Genomic DNA, 16701 nt, shown 5'->3' on the forward strand with positions numbered 1-16701 from the left:
ATTTTTATTTTCTACAATACTTAAACATACAGCATTACAATAAAAAGAAAACAACATACTACATAAATGTTGACTAAATATTGAATACATAATATCATATCTAAATAACATAATCAAACTTAACATATAAGTGCACCCCCCACCATGGGATCTCATTCCTGATTCCAAAATCTCATACTTTCTTCTGCTGGCGGTTTCCCACTTCCCTTAGAAAACACAAATAGGGGGGCGGAGCCGGACGCCATGGCGGGTAAGATTTCTCCTTAAGAGCTCCTGATCGGGGGGAATCTGAAAAGCTATTATCTCATTTTAAAAGGCATGGGTCGTTAATGAAAATGAAGGAAGTGGATTATGAGTGCTAAGAGAGGGTGAAAATCCTGTTTTTAGAAGTAAACTCAGTATAAGGAGGGAGGAAAGCAGCCCGTTCTTTGGCTGTAAACAGACGGAAGGAGGGGGGAGCAAGTAAGAAAATGAAACTAACGTTTGCTAGAGCTCTCCCATCTCCTAAGTCTGATAAGCGGTGATTTATACTCCTAATCTGAGAGAAAGGCTTATTTGGCAGTAAATTCACCCTTTAAAAAAGCACCGAAGAAGAAGTGTTTATTTGCGTAGGAAGGGAGACGGTGTGGATTGTAAACAGGACATTGACTGAGAGCTAAAAATAGATCCATGCCATACGTTAGAAAATTAAAAAAAAAAAACCCGGGGAAGGCTACTTGGCAAAGAGTTCATCCTTCTAATCATAATTTGGCCCGTCTTGAGAAAGTGTCTGTAGAAAAAGTCTCACAAAGCAGTGAAAGCGAAAGCAACGGATCTGTCGAGATGGCGGAGGGATCTGGCACGGTGCCAATTTCAACTGCATTGGAAGAATTGAAGAAGCTGATTCTGGACAGCACTGCCACATTGAGCAAGAAGATGGATGTTAATGAAAAAAACGCAGCAGCAAGGATGGGGGTGCTTGCAGATAAGATCGCGCAGAATGACAGAGAGATAAAGAAGCTGGATGTGGAAGTAAAAGCACTTGTGAAAAAACAGGATGTCTTTGAAAAAAGTTGTGAGGTGAAATTTCAAGATCAAGATCTAAAGTTGATCCAGCTTCAAGATCAGGATCGTTGTTGTAATGTACGAATTAAACAATTTGTTGAAGAACCAGCAGAGGATTTGAGAAAAATAGTTTTGAAGTGGTTCAACGATATGATGCCAGATTTGGATATAAAAGACTGTGATATTGAAAGGATCCATAGAGTGGGAGGAGCAAACTATAGAGGATCAACCAGAGACATTCTTGTGAGATTTGGCAGTTACTATAAAAAAGAGCAAGTGATGAAGAAATTGAGGTCTATGGTCATGATTAAATATAAAGGCAAAGCAGTGCAAGTATTCAACGATCTTTGTCAGCAAACACTCCAATGGAGGCGCAGCGTTAAACAAATAACTGAAACGCTAACAAAAAATACAGTGAGATATTCTTGGGGTTACCCTGTTTTTTTAAAGTTTTCCTATGCTGGGGGCCAACACAGAGTAACCTCTTTGGAGCAGGGCAAGGAGCTGCTGAAGAGTTTGGGGTTATTTAAGGATGCAAGTCTTGGAGCTGGAGTTGGGAATGGAGCCAAAGTCTGGGATGGGGTAAAATGGGGAATGGTATTATGAGATAATAATATGTTAAGTAGTTAAGTATAGAGATCTTGCCGTTAGGGCGGGGCCCCACCTCCCCCCTCTCCCCTAAGTTAGATAGTGGCCAGAGTAATAGACTCACGGGGATATGGGGAGGGGGAAGGTAGTGGGGGGGAAGAGGGGTTGGGGGGGATTAATAGGGTGGGAGGGAGGGAGTTGAAGGGGGTTCAGGGTTTATTTTTATTTTTGTTGTTGTGTATGTTTATGAGTTGCAGAGCACACGGGATCGGAAGGAAAATCAAAAGCGAGATTATGAATACGAATATTAAAGTATCAACGCTTAATGTTAAAGGTCTGGGGGCAGTCGTGAAAAGGAGGAGAATAGAACAAATGTTAAATAAAGAAAGATCTGATATTATTATGATGCAAGAAACACACCAAAAATTTGACGGCGTAAATGAAATTCGGACAAGGTGGTCTGTTTATTATGAAAAGTCATTAGGGACGTCAAAAAAAATGGAGTAGCAATTTTCATTTCAAAAAAAAGTGGATTCATATTGAAAACTGTAAAAAAGGATGATAATGGTAGATATCTTATGATAAAGGGGCAAATAGAAAGTGAACAATATACATTAGTAAATGTTTATGCCCCTAATGAGAGACATAGAGAGTTTTTTATGGATTTATTTAATGAAATAGAGGAGTTTAGGGAAGGATATCTTATTTTAGCTGGGGATTTTAATATGGTAATGGATAATAGAGTGGATAGATCAAACCCCACAAATGTGGAAAAAAGAAATAATATTACTATACTGAATAAACTAGTAAAAGAAAAAGATTATGTAGATTGTTGGCGTTTATTGAATGGATCGAATTCGGGATTTTCTGACTACTCCTCAGTTCATCAGACATACTCTAGAATAGATTATATAATGGTTTCAAAAGAGTTTGCAAGTAAGGTATGTAAAATGGAAATGGGGGTAATAAAGGTAACAGACCATGCATTGTTAAGTTTAGAGTTTACAGTTAAAAAGAATTATAAGGAAGCGTTTAGGTGGAAACTAAACACAAAACTTTTGAAGTATAATAAGGTGGTAGAAAAAATGCAAAGAGAATTGACAGAGTCTTGGGAAATTAATGAGAAGGGAGGAACGTCAAGGGCAGTAGTTTGGGATACCATGAAGGCAGTATCAAGAGGGATATGTATTAGAGAAATGTGTAATTTAAGGAGGCAACAAGTAGCAGAGCAGGAACAATTGGAGGAAGAGATTAAGAAAATGGAGAAAGATTATTGGCAATTTAAAAATAAATATAAATTAATAGAAATACAAGCAAAGAAAAAACAATTAGAAAATTTAAATTTAGAGGAGGTTCAAAAAATTTTAATATATATATATTAAAAATTTTAATATATATTTTAATATAAATTTTAATATATAAATATATTTAATATATTTTAATATAATATATATATATATATATATATATATATATATATATTAATATATAATTTAATATATATACTAAAAGAGAGTATTTTGAAAACAGTAATAGGAATTCTGGATTGCTTGCCAGGCTCACACAAAAAGAAAAAGCCAGGAATGGGATAGGGATTTTGAAGGATAAACAAGGGAAGTATTGTCATACAATGAAGGATAAAGTAAAGATTTTTAAGGAGTTTTATCAAGAATTGTATAAGGGAAAGGATATTCAAAAACAAAAGTTGGACGCTTATATAGAAAAGTATATAAAGAAGAGAATAAAAATAGAGCATAAAGAGTTAATGGAAATGGTAATAACTCAAGGAGAAGTAGAAGAAGTAATTGAGAACTTGAAGCCGGGTAAATCACCGGGGGGTAGATGGTTTAGGTCCAGAATATTATAAGGTTTTTAAAGGAATGTTAGTACCAAAATTATTGAATTTGTATAATTCCATATTGGAAGGGGATAGAACGCCAGAATCATGGGAACATTCATTAATAATTTTAATACCAAAACCAGATAAAGATTTGACTGTCCCTGATTCATATAGACCTATTTCATTAATAAACCAAGATGCTAAGATTTTTTCAACTATTTTAGCAAGGCGGTTGAATAAATTTATAGAGGAATATATAGGGGAGGACCAATGTGGATTTGTGGCAGGTAGACAGATACGACTAGCCAGAGGGACAAGGCAAGGATGTCCGCTCTCACCAGTCCTATTTGTAATGGTAATGGAATTATTGGCGAATGCAATACGAGAAGATGAGGAGATTGAAGGAATAGGTAGTAGGAAAGAAATTAAATTGTATATGTTTGCAGATGACACGTTGTTGACGATAAAAAATCCAATAGAGAAGATGGGGAGAATTAAACAGCAACTGAGAGAATTTGAGGATATCACGGGGTTAAGAATAAATTGGTCTAAATCAGAAATGATGTTGTTTAATTATACTAAAAAGGAAGAGAAGGATTGGGAAGAAAAGGGAAGAGAAATGAGAGTTAAGAATCAGATTAGATATTTGGGAATAAAAATTACGCAGAAGCTACAGAGTTTAGAGAAAGAGAATTTAAATGTGTTAAAAAGAGAGATTTTAGCAAAATTGGAAAAATATAAAAGGTTAAATTTATCTTGGTTTGGAAGAATAGCATTAATAAAAATGAAGATTTTAGCAAAGATTAATTTTGTGTTTAGGATGCTACCAATAAAAATTTCAGAATTAGAGCTAAAAAGTTGGCAAAGGATTATAAATAATTATTGTAATGGTGATAAGAAAGGGAGGCTAAATAAAAGTAAATGGTATTTGAGCCAAAAAAAGGGAGGATTGGGTCTCCCAAATATTAAATTATACTATGTAGCTAATAGATTAAGATATATAGTGGAGGCAATTACAGGATTAGGGGAATTAGATTGGATGGAAGAAAAAATTACTAGTAATATAGAGACTAATTTGGAAAATGTATTTTTTATGGAAGGAAAAAAAAATGGGTAGAAAGTATAAATAACCCGCTTTTGAGGTCGCACTGGGAAATTTGGAGTAAATATAAAGGGGAGCTGCTTCCAAGCAGCTCTCCTTTGTCACCGGTAATAATGTTGAAGAATTTCCCGGAGGAACTAAAGAGTAGATTAAGTAAAGTTTTAATAGAAAAAAATAAAATGAAATTAAGGGAATGGTTAAGAGGAATGAGCACAAGAGAGGATATGGAAGAGGTTCTGAAGGATAAAAAATTAACTTGGTTAAATTATAGGCAATTAGTAGGGGTGTGCACGGACCCCCCGCTCCGCTTCACTTGCAGATCTGCGATTTTCAGAGCGGGCCGCTTCGCCCCGCCCCCGCTCCGCACACTTCCGCTCCGCTCGGAGCTCCGGATCCGGATCGGAGCTCCGTTTTTTCCCCCCCATAGGCTTGCATTGAAAGCTAAAAAATTATACAACTTTTTTTCTGTTCAAGTTAGAAACCTCATGTTTGGCACCATGACACCTCATAGGGGTATACACACGCACGCCAAGTTTCAAAGCAATCCCATCATCCCCTGATTTTTGGGGGATTTTTGAAAATCGGGCACCCCATTCACACCCCTTTCCATAGCTCCATCAATTTGCACGTTAGAAACCTCAATCTCACCACCATGATAGCTTATCCATGTGTCCCCATGGACACCAAGTTTCAAGGCAATCCCATCATCCACTGATTTTTGGGTAATTTTTGAAAACCGGGCACCCCATTCACACCCCTTTCCATAGCTCTGTCAATTTCCACGTTAGAAACCTCAAACTCGCCACCATCATAGCTTATCCATGTGTCCCCATGGATGCCAAGTTTCAAGGCAATCCCATCATCCCCTGATTTTTGGGGAATTTTTGAAAATCGGGCACCCCATTCACACCCCTTTCCATAGCTCTGTCAATTTGCATGTTAGAAACCTCAAACTCGCCACCATGAAAGCTTATCCAGGGATACATACGCACGCCGAGACTCAAGCAAATCCCATCATCCCCTGATTTTTGGGGAATTTATGAAAATCCAACACCCGTTCACACCCCTTTCCATAGCTCCATCAATTTGCACGTTAAAAAAAAAACCTCAAACTCACCACCATGAAAGCTTATCCAGGGATACATACGCATGCCGAGACTCAAGGCAGTCCCATCATCCCCTGTTTTTTGGCGGGGCTTAAACCTGCAAAATTTGGAACTTCCAAAACTCCAAGTGAGCGCAGGAAGGACTTCTCCCCTGAGTCAAAGCCACACACACACAACATCCCTGCGAGGTGGGCAGGGGAGGAGGGAGGGAAGGCAGGCAGGCATGCAGCTGGCATTTCTGGGGGCATAAGGAAGTGAGCCAAGGATAAGCCAGTAATGCATATAAAATGGAATAAATAAACAAATAAACAAAGGAGGGGTGGAATTAAAAGCAGCAGTGTTGCTCAATAAACAGCAAGAAGAATTTTTTTTAAAAGGCTATATCCGTCTTTTACCAGCAATAGGGGGACGTGCCCGGGGGAGGGGGAAGCAGCTGCCAGTTCAGCTCAAGAAAGCCATTGCTTCACCAACAGCTCTGAGATTGAGAAGTAAACGCTCACTTCAACTCATAATAGGCATCGCTCCACCACTAAGAAGTAAACGCTCACTTCGACTCATGATAGGCATTGCTCCACCGTTTTACTCTCTTTGGAAGGCTCTAATGGCCTTCCAAGTACAGGAGAGAGTGGGGGCACGTCCACGATGAGATGCCCTAGGGGAGCTCATCCCCTTGCACCACATCTTTTCAGTTGTTCCCCAAAGTTAGGGTGGGTAGCAGTGCTGTGTTTCTAGCTCTTATTCTTGGCTTAGTATATGATTTCAGGTTGTGTTTGTGCATTTGGTGGGGCTACTGTGTTAAAAAACACGGGGAAAAGTCCGTTCAGATTAAGAAAGAGAAGTTTCCCAGAATCCCAAGTTACCCGTTTTGCCTATGCCCTCCTCTAACTTTGGGATCATGTGATCATGACCGGGAGCTGACTCTGCCCCTCAGCCCTTTGAAAAAGGTATTTTTCCCTCCGATTTTTCCAAAAATTCTAGCGCGCGACCTGCACCACGCAGAGAGGTGAGAGTAGTCTCAAAATGACCCCCATCCACGACTCTCTGTGCACAAGAATTTAAAGACCGATAGCTTAAAAATCAACCCAGTTATCCCCGATTGTTTTCCGCAATGCAATCCTATGGGCGAAAACCTCCGTTTGACCCGCGCTGTCCCTGTTTGTAATGTTTGTTTACCCGATTTTTAAAAAAATATAGCACGCGAACCACATGACACAGAGAGGTGAGAGTAGTCTCAAAATGACCTCCCATCCACGACTCTCTGTGCACAAGAATTTTCAGAACGATAGCTTAAAAATCAACCCAGTTATCCCCGATTGTTTTCCGCAATGCAATCCTATGGGCGAAATGTTTCAAGATGGCGATCGGAGCGCTCCGCCTGAACTAGGAGCTCCGAAAAATGGCCGCTTCTCTTCGCCTTGCTTCTAGGGGTCCGCGGTCCACTTCTACTCCGCCTCTGGGTATGGCGGAGCAGGCCAATCCGCTACTGCTTCTCCGCTCCTAATCGGAGCGGAGCACATGCCTCGCAATTAGAACAGTGGACTAAAAAGTAGGGGTGTGATCCGCTCCGATTAGGAGCGTAGAAGCAGTAGCGGATTGGCCTGCTCCGCCTTACCCAGAGGCGGAGTAGGAGCGGACCGCGGACCCCCTAGAAGCAAGGCGAAGAGAAGCGGCCATTTTTCGGAGCTCCTAGTTCAGGCGGAGCGCTCCGGTCGCCATCTTGAAAACATTTCGCCATAGGATTGCATTGCGGCAAATAATCGCCCATAACTAGGTTGTTTTTGAAGCTATCGTTCTGGAAATTCTTGTGCTCAGAGAGTCGTGGATGGGGGTCATTTTGAGACCACTCTCACCTCTCTGCGTTGTCTGGGTCGCGTGCTATATTTTTGTGAAAATCGGGTCAACCGCGCGGCTCAAACGGCGTTTTCGGCTTTTCGCCCATAGGATTGCATTGAGGGAAAGAATCGGGGATAACTGGGGGGGTTTTAAGCTATCATTCTGAAAATTCTTGTGCACAGAGAGTCGTGGATGGGGGTCATTTTGAGACTACTCTCAACTTTCTGCATCGAGCAGTTTATTGAGCAACACTGCTGCTTTTAATTCCACCCCTCCTTTGTTTATTTATTGATTTATTCCATTTTATATGCATTACTGGCTTATCCTTGGCTCACTTCCTTATGCCCCCAGAAATGCCAGCTGCATGCCTGCCTGCCTTCCCTCCCTCCTCCCCTGCCCACCTCGCAGGGATGTTGTGTGTGGAGTGCCCGATTTTCAAAAATTCGCCAAAAATCAGGGGATGATGGGATTGCTTTGAAACTTGGCGTGCGTGTGTATATCCCCATGAGGTGTCATGGTGCCAAACATGAGGTTTCTAACTTGAACAGAAAAAAAGTTGTATAATTTTTTAGCTTTCAATGCAAGCCTATGGGGGGGGAAACGGAGCTCCGGATCCGGATCCGGAGCTCCGGGCGGAGCGGAGCGGAAGTGGGCGGAGCGGGGGTGGGGCGGAGTGGCCCGATCCGGAAAATGGCGGATCTGCAAGTGAAGCGGAGCGGGGGGTCCGTGCATACCCCTACTAAAAAGTGGGTAAGAGATAATGGAGATTGTAGAGAATTAACAAAGTTTGAGGAACTAATAGTTAAGAAAGATAATGAAAGGGAGAAAAGAACAGTGTTAAAAGGGTTGATGAGTGAAATATACAGAATATTGGTGGAGAAAGGGATGGAGGATAATTCGGGTAAAATGGTTTGGGAGACAGATTTGAAAGTACAAATAGGACAACAGGGTTGGGAGGGATTATGGAAACAAAGAGCGTTGAGAAATATGTCAGTAAGAATAAAAGAGAATTATTTTAAAATTGTATGGAGGTGGTACCTAACTCCGGTTAGATTGAATAAGATAAACAATCAGCAATCAGAAAATTGTTGGAGAGGTTGTGGGGTTAAAGGAACGTATTTGCATATGTGGTGGGAATGTAACTATGTTCAAAAATTGTGGAAGATGGTGTTTTTGGAGATTGAAGAAATTGTGGAAATGAAGATAGAAGGAACACCAAAAGTTGCATTGCTGTCACTATTTGAAGATGATTTTAAATGTAAAAAGGAAATTAAGGAACTGATAACGAATTTGCTGACTGCAGTGAGATTGATTGTAGCTAGGAACTGGAAGATTCAAGGGGAATATTCTATTGAAGAATGGTACAAAGAAGTATGAGATATAGCTATTAATGATAAATTGACAAGTAATATTAAATGGAGAAGAGGTATAGCTAAATCAAATGATTTTGAAGGAATTTGGAAACAGTTCCTAATATTTGTGTTTTCTAAAGGAAGTGGGAAACCGCCAGCGGAAGAAAGCATGAGATTTTGGAAGCAGGAATAGATCCCGAGGGGGGGGGCACTCAATATATATGTATTCAACATTTAGTTAAATGTATGTAGTATGTTGTGTTGTTTTTTTTGTAAGATGTTTATTTTGTGTTTTAAAATTTAAAAAATAAATAAATAAAAAGAAAACACAACAGTTAAAGCTGCAGGTGCCCTGCCCTCTTTTAAATCTGGTCACTCTAGTATACCTCCTGCAGCTTTAACTGTTGTGATGAAGAGGGAATTTCACCAGGTTCCCAATGTATACAAATGACATCTGATGAAATTCCCCTTTCAATACTGCTGTTAAAGATACAGGAGCCCAGTCCTCCTTTTCATAGGGTCACCCTACTTATCCTGGGTCAGACCCTTGTTCCATCTCCATCAGGAGATTCGGGTTCTAGTCCCCACTCGGCCATGGAAGCCCACTGGGTGACTTTGGCCCAGTCACAGACTCTCAGCCCAACCCACCTCACAGGGTTGTCATTGTGAGGATAGCATGGAGAGGAGGAGGCTTATGTACTCCGCCTTGGGTTCCTTGGATGAAAAAAGGCAGGATGTAAATGTAATAAATAAATAAATAAATTGGTTGTCTATAAATGCAATAAATAAATTAATATGTACATGTAAAGGGAGGTGTAGGACAGTCTATCCATTCGGCTCCATCTACCATGATACCTTTGCTAGGCCTACTGTAACTTTGCCTTCCACCCGCCGGCCCCCACCTCTGAAGAAAGAAACCAAAAGAAAACATCCATCTTTGGAACTTTGGAAGAAAGTTTTATTTTGACAAATTGGCCTGACCCACAGGTATGGAAGAGAACAGGGTTGAGGGGTCATTGATGAAGCTGTGTTGATTGGCACAACGAGCTGGCTTCACTCTTGGGGCTTAGTTGTGGGCGTGTCCCTCATGGCCTTCTTCATCAATGGGTTCATTGGAAGCAAGTAGCACCCTCTGGACTAAGACGGTGAATTCTTCAAAGCTGACCTGGCCATCTTTGTTCCTGTCCAGATCATTGAACATTTCATCAATGGCCTTTGGGTTCTTTTTATCCTGTTGCTGAAATAAAAACATTGCAAAGAAAGGGTGGCTACAGGCATTATGATGCTGTCCCCACCACATTAGAATTCCAACCCCCATACCAGGACATGTCAAAGGCAGGATTTGGGGCAAGGGTTCCCCAATTTTTTATTTTTTTTTGGCCAATGGGCACATTGCAATTTTGAGAGGTGGTCGTTGGTGGTCTCACAAAAATGGCTATTCCTGGAGGTGCATGCCCATTCTCAAAATGGCAGCCACGGGAAGACCCATTTCCAAGAAGGAATAGAAAAGGATCTTGCCCCAGAATCTGTGTACAAGGAAGACAGGGAAGCTGAGATGCCAAGACCACTCTTTTTAACCCCTGGTTTCCCCCCACAACACCTGCATCACAGAGAACAATTACACCAACTTTAAAATCTCTCCACTGGCTGCCAATTAGTTTCCGTGCGAAGTATAAAGTGTTGGTTATCAGCTTTCAAGCCCTACATGGTTTGGCTCCAGGTTACCTGCGGGATCGCCTTCTCCCATACAATCCGCCTTGCACACTCAGGTCCTCTGGGAAGGGTTTACTCCAACTAGCCACAACTAGGCTGGCAAATGTTACCCAGAGGACCTTTTCTTCTGCTGCCCCAGACTGTGGAAGGGCCTGCAGGAGGAGATTCGTCAGCTTAATGCTCTGTCTGAATTTAAGACAGCTGTGAAGACTAGTCTCTTCCGGCAGGCCTACCCAGATGAATTTTAAACCTTAGAATTTTAAGATGTTGTGATTGTTATTTTAATATTGTATTGGTTTTATATGCTCTTTTAACTAATTTTATGTGTTATATTTTATTTGGTGTTGTTCCCCGCCTTGATCCAGAGGGAGAGGCGGGTAGTAAATAAATAAATTTATTATTATTGTTATTATTATTATTATTATTATTATCATCATCATCATCAAAGTGATGAGGCTTGGAGTCAAGCAATGAGGCCCCCAAAATGATCAAGCTCCAATTAAAACAATTCACATTTAAATGGAACAAGGGCCATTTCTGAGGTCATATTGGGGCCTATAACTCCCATAATTCCAAGTCAGCATGGTCAATGGCTGAGGATTATGGGAGTTGTTGTCCAAGTTATCTGCAGGAAGCCAGGGCCAAATCTACGCCAAGCAGGAGACGGCACTTTGAAAACATTGTGAAAACTGTGCACGGAGGTGTCCTGGGCCCCAACCATCGTCACTAGTGTTATAAATCATTTTAAAGCAGTAGTGTAGATCCTGCCCAGGTTTCTTCCTCTGAGTGTAAACCAAATGGCTGCCATTCGTCCATTTCTTTCTCCCATGCTCTACCCAAAGAGCCTTTCTCTGGAAGGATCAGCCTGCTCTACACCCAGCTCTCACCTTCAGGAAGTTTGGAAGCTCGTTTTTCATCAGCTCAGCCATCTCCTTTTTGCTGAGGGTGTCAAAATCCCCAACATGCACAGAATATTGGAGGAAAATCTTTGCGATAGTAACAAAGGCTGCTTCCAGTTGGGTTTGAGACATCTTGAGTTGGCTGCTGACCTATAAGAAGCAAATCAGCATCCAGTTCAGTTGCAGAGGGGAGGCGGAAGGGGAATTCTATGCTACAAAGATGGGCTCCTCGCCTCACATGAAGAACGTGAAGTGGGTTTTTGGTTCTTCCACTGATACAATGCTGAAAACGCAGCACCCTCCCACCCAGGTCCCCAGCAACTGGAGTACTTAGGCTGACTTTATGAACCAAATGCTGGACTAGATGGACCTTTGGTTTGATCCAGCATGGCTCCTCTTATGTTCTTATGTAGCATGAGGAACAAACAATAGTCTCTGTACAATATGCAACCAACTGCTTACAAATCACAAGCTGACCACACCCCAGTCTGCATGCAATCCAGCTATTTACAAAAAGAGAAATGTACCATGGTTCACACATCTGGGCAGCTACTTCGGTGGTAGAGCAAGCAGGACATCCATGGCTTCATCTCAGAAAGTCTCCCTCTCTGAAAATCTGGAGAGCACCACTGCCAAAGAGTGTAGGCCATACTGAGCTAGCTGGACCAATAGTCCTCCTCAGTGTAAGGTAGATTCCTGTGTGCTGGCAGAGCGCATGGATTATGTGCAGAAGGTGCCAGGTTCAATCCCTGGATTCTGTGGGTGGAGCTGAGAAAAAACTCTCTGCCAGAATCCTGGAGAGTTTCTGCCTTTAGGCCAGCCCTGTTCCACAACCTAATGCCCTCCAAATGTTTGGGACTTCAGTTGCCACAGGAATGGTGGGAATTGTAAGCAGAACGACCCAGAGGGCACCAAGTTGGAAAAGACTGATATAGCTGGCGATGCCGTGATTGGACCTTCTCTATTCAATGCTAGTGCTCTAGCACTTAATTTCCATCTTGCGCTGCGTTGTGGTGATTGTGCTAGCTTCTCTATACAGAAATCCCCTTGAGACAATGCCCTCACATCAAAAGATGGTTTGGAATTGCTGAGATCATTCAGGTTTGGAATTGCTGAGATGTAGTATCTAGGCCAAAAATATCTTGAAGCCACCAGGCTGGTGTAGACCTTTGGAATCCAACCAGGGGTTTCCGTCCCATGACTGCAGACTTCATCAACCTGGTGTCGTCCAGATCTTTTGGAGTATAATTCCCCAAATCCCCAGTTGTCTGGGGAATGCTGGGAACTGTAATCCAACACATCTGGAATCCACCTGATTGGGGAAGGATGCACTACAGGTAATCTTCAATCTTTTCAGTCCCGAGGCCCACCATGAACCCAAATATTAATTTGGGAGCTGCGTCTCTTTTGCATACCATTCATAAGGTTACTTCTGCAGTGACCTACAGGTTGCAACCCAGGAATGCTCCCTACAGCTCAATAGAAGGCAGCACCCTAGATGTGTCTAAATTTCTTCTCCCCCCAGGTGCAGGATGCCACAGAGATACAAGACAAGATGAGCATTTATCAAGAGATGGACAAGAATGGGCCAATACTGCTTGACTGTATTCCTCTGCCAAGAAGAGTTGAGGGGGATTTAACTGTTTCCTCTGGGCATATCTAGGTATGCAATTGGTCCCTTCTCAGGACAGGACAATGCACATGATGAGCTTGACAAAGGGTTACCTCCAAGTACGGAGGCACAAAAAGCTACCCTCTTCCCCCAGCTGATCAACGGCCATCTGCTTTCTCCTAGAACAGTTTTCCCCAACCTTCTGCCCTCCAGATGTTTGGGCTACAATTCTCTACATTCCTGACCATTTGTCATTCTGGTTGCAACCCCAAATATCTGCAGGACACCAGGTTGAGAAGAGCTGGTGCTGACTATTGGTCTTCAACTGGTGGGTCTCAGAATGTGCCACCCAAATGATGAGCCTCCTTGACTCTCTTTCATTTCTGCAGCAAGGCCTTCACAGAAGTTCTTGAGTTATTCCAACAGCCGTAGGCACCAGACAATACCCACCTCATCAATATTTATTACACAAGCCAAGTGCCATGACAAAGGATCTTCTCTCCTGTGTCCAATATGAAGGCTTAAACCCAAGACAACACAAGAAACACAGAAACGTCTTGAACACAAACCTCAATTGAAGATCCACAAGAGAGCAAGAGTGATCCAAGATGTATTGGAGATGCCTGCCAGGCCTCAAGGCTCAAGGCTGGGGAGAAAGGTTGGCCTCAGAGGTAATCCTTATCTCCCCGCCCGGCCACGGAGCTCAACACTGGGAGCCCTCAGGAATTACCAGCCACCACAACAGTGCCTGTGAATGCTCACCATTACAAAATCCCTCTGGATGCCCGTTCCTTCCTGCTTGCCCAAAAAATGTGACCAAATTAACAAAGCAATGCCAAATCAACCTATTTATACTCACAGGCTGTCTTACAGTGTGGAGTAGGTGAAAAAACTCATGAACAATTTAGAACATGAGCAAAAAAACTCCTTCTCGGCCCTGAATAGCAACCAGAGAACTCACACTGCATACAGGGAGGGAGCAGCGCGAACAAGAATGGAAGCTGGGAGGGGTAAATGCCTCTTTATAGGCCTGTATGATACCCCTCCCCGATAGATGGCACCACCCGCTCAGAGCCAATAGCAGCAGGGCACGTCTCCATCCTGCCCCCGCTCACAAATGCTTCACCACGCCCAGGCCATGCTGGGCATGCCAGAATGGCCCGTCTCGTGTTCACCTACCACACCTATGATGGCAGAAGAGCTCATACTTGAGCAGGTGAAGGCCTTTTCCCCACTCAACATGAAGTTCACTGGGAAACCTTGGGCCAGTCACTCCCTCTCAGCCAAAACTCCCTTGCAAGGTTGTTGTGAGAATTAAAAAGGTGGACAGAGAAACAACATTCAGTGTTTTGAGCTCCTTAGAAGAATTGCAGCTGCTATCATATACCCACCTACTCAGGAGGAAGTTCCATTGAACTCAATGCAATTTACTTCTGAATAGGAATTGAGGATTTATGGGGGGATTAGCCGGACGCCATGACTGGTAAGATCTCTCCTTAAGACCTCCCGATCGGGAAGATCTGGAAAGCTAATTATCTCACTTTAAAAGGCATGGGTCGTTAATGAAAATGAAGGTTGATGATTATGAGTGCTAAGAGAGGGTGAAAATCCTGTTTTCGGAAGCAGACTCAGAAAAAGGAGGGAGGAAAGCAGCCCGTTCCTTGGCTGTAAACAGATGGAAGGAGGGGGAAGTTAGAAAACGAAACTAACTTTGCTACAGCTCTCCCGGCTCCTAAATCTGATAAGCAGTGATTTATACTCCTAATCTGAGAGAAAGGTTTATTTGGCAGTAAATTCACCCTTTAAAAAAGCACCGAAGAAGTGTTTATTTGCGTAGAAAGAGAGATGGTGTGGATTGTAAACGGGACATTGACTCAGAGCTAAAAATAGACCCATGCCGTAAGAAAAAAGAAAAAAAAAACCGGGGAAGGCTACTTGGCAAAGAGTTCATCCTTCTAATCATAATTTGGCCCGTCTTGAGAAAGTGTCTGCAGAAAAAGACTCACAAAGCAGTGGAAGTGATGGTGACGGATTTGTCAAGATGGCTGAGGGATCTGGCACGGTGTCAATTTCAACTGCATTGGAAGAATTGAAGAAACTGATTCTGGATAGCACTGCCACTTTGAGCAAGAAGATGGATGTTAATGAAAAGAACGCAGCAGCACGGATGGGGGTGCTTGCAGATAAGATCGCGCAAAATGATAGGGAGATAAAGAAGCTGGATGTGGAAGTAAAAGCACTTGTGAAAAAACAGGATGTCTTTGAAAAAAGTTGTGAGGTAAAATTTCAATATCAAGATCTAAAGTTGATCCAACTTCAAGATCAGGATCGTCATTGTAATGTACGCATTAAACAATTTGCTGAAGAACCAGCAGAGGATTTGAGAAAAATAGCTTTGAAGTGGTTCAACCATATGATGCCAGATTTGGATATAAAAGACTGTGATATTGAAAGGATCCATAGAGTGGGAGGAGCAAACTATAGAGGATCAACCAGAGACATTCTTGTGAGATTTGGCAGTTACTACAAAAAAGAGCAAGTGATGAAGAAATTGAGGTCTATGGTCATGATTAAATATAAAGGCAAAGCAGTGCAAGTATTCAACTATCTTTGTCAGCAAACACTCCAATGGAGGCACAGCGTTAAGCAAATAACTGAAACGCTAACAAAAAATACAGTGAGATATTCTTGGGGTTACCCTGTTTTTTTAAAGTTTTCCTATGCTGGGGGCCAACACAGAGTAACCTCTTTGGAGCAAGGCAAGGAGCTGCTGAAGAGTTTGGGGTTATTTAAGGCTGCAAGTCTTGGAGCTGGAGTTGGGAATGGAGCCAAAGCCGGGGCGTCTGGGACGGGGTAAAATGGGGAATGGTATTATGAGATAATAATATGTTAAGTAGTTAAGTACAGAGATCTTGCCGTTAGGGCAGGGCCCCGCCTCCCCCCTCTCCCCTAAATTAGATAATGGACAGAGTAATAGACTCACGGGGATATGGGGAGGGGGAAGGTAGTGGGGGGGAAGAGGGGTTGGGGGGGATTAATAGGGTGGGAGGGAGGGAGATGAAGGGTGGTTCAGGGTTTATTTTTATTTTTGTTGTTGTATATGTTTATGAGTTGCAAAAATTTCTCCAGTGCTCCAAGGTTCGAGATACCTTAAGATTCCCTTAGACACTCCAGGCTGAATTTGTTTTACTACATAGAATAAGCACAAAGAGTAAAGCATATGATTTCACAGTAGAGAAAATGACGTTAAAGTCCCTCCCTATCCTGACTAAATTCCTTGGCGACTAGTTTCTAAGAAACTCTGTTTACAAGCGGCTTGCTGTTAAAAACTTCTCCTCAGTGGCAAGTTAAAGACTTCTGTCCCGGAGGCAAAAACTTCTTCTCCAAAAACCTCGTTGACTCGAAAACTAAGAATTAGGCTCACAGCTCATATCACAAGCATGTATTCCAAGCCTATGGGGAGGCATGCCTTTGTTTTGTCTTTGAGACCAGCGGGGGATTTGCATCTCCTCCTCCTTCTACTCTTCTTGCTCTCTGTCTTCTGGCTCCGTCTGAGTTGCTACAGGCGTTTGCCTGCTAGAAGAATCTACATCTAGTAAAACTACTGGATTG

The 16701-nt window shown here is 42.4% G+C and overlaps 1 protein-coding gene across 1 annotated transcript; it reads right to left on the reverse strand.

Annotated features, from left to right (window-relative positions):
* Nucleotides 1-9808: 9808 nt before the first annotated feature.
* On the reverse strand, nt 9809-13712 carry LOC134412202 (protein S100-A12-like). Its single transcript, XM_063146043.1, has 3 exons — nt 13659-13712; nt 11466-11627; nt 9809-10096 (listed from the first exon to the last, which is right to left on the reverse strand). The coding sequence occupies exons 2-3, from the start codon at nt 11607-11609 to the stop codon at nt 9932-9934; spliced, it is 309 nt and encodes a 102-aa protein (XP_063002113.1). The 5' UTR covers nt 11610-11627; nt 13659-13712; the 3' UTR covers nt 9809-9931.
* Nucleotides 13713-16701: the final 2989 nt, after the last annotated feature.

The sequence above is a fragment of the Elgaria multicarinata genome, chromosome 21 (assembly GCF_023053635.1).
Source record: "Elgaria multicarinata webbii isolate HBS135686 ecotype San Diego chromosome 21, rElgMul1.1.pri, whole genome shotgun sequence".
In the NCBI taxonomy this organism is placed as follows: Eukaryota; Metazoa; Chordata; class Lepidosauria; order Squamata; family Anguidae; genus Elgaria; species Elgaria multicarinata.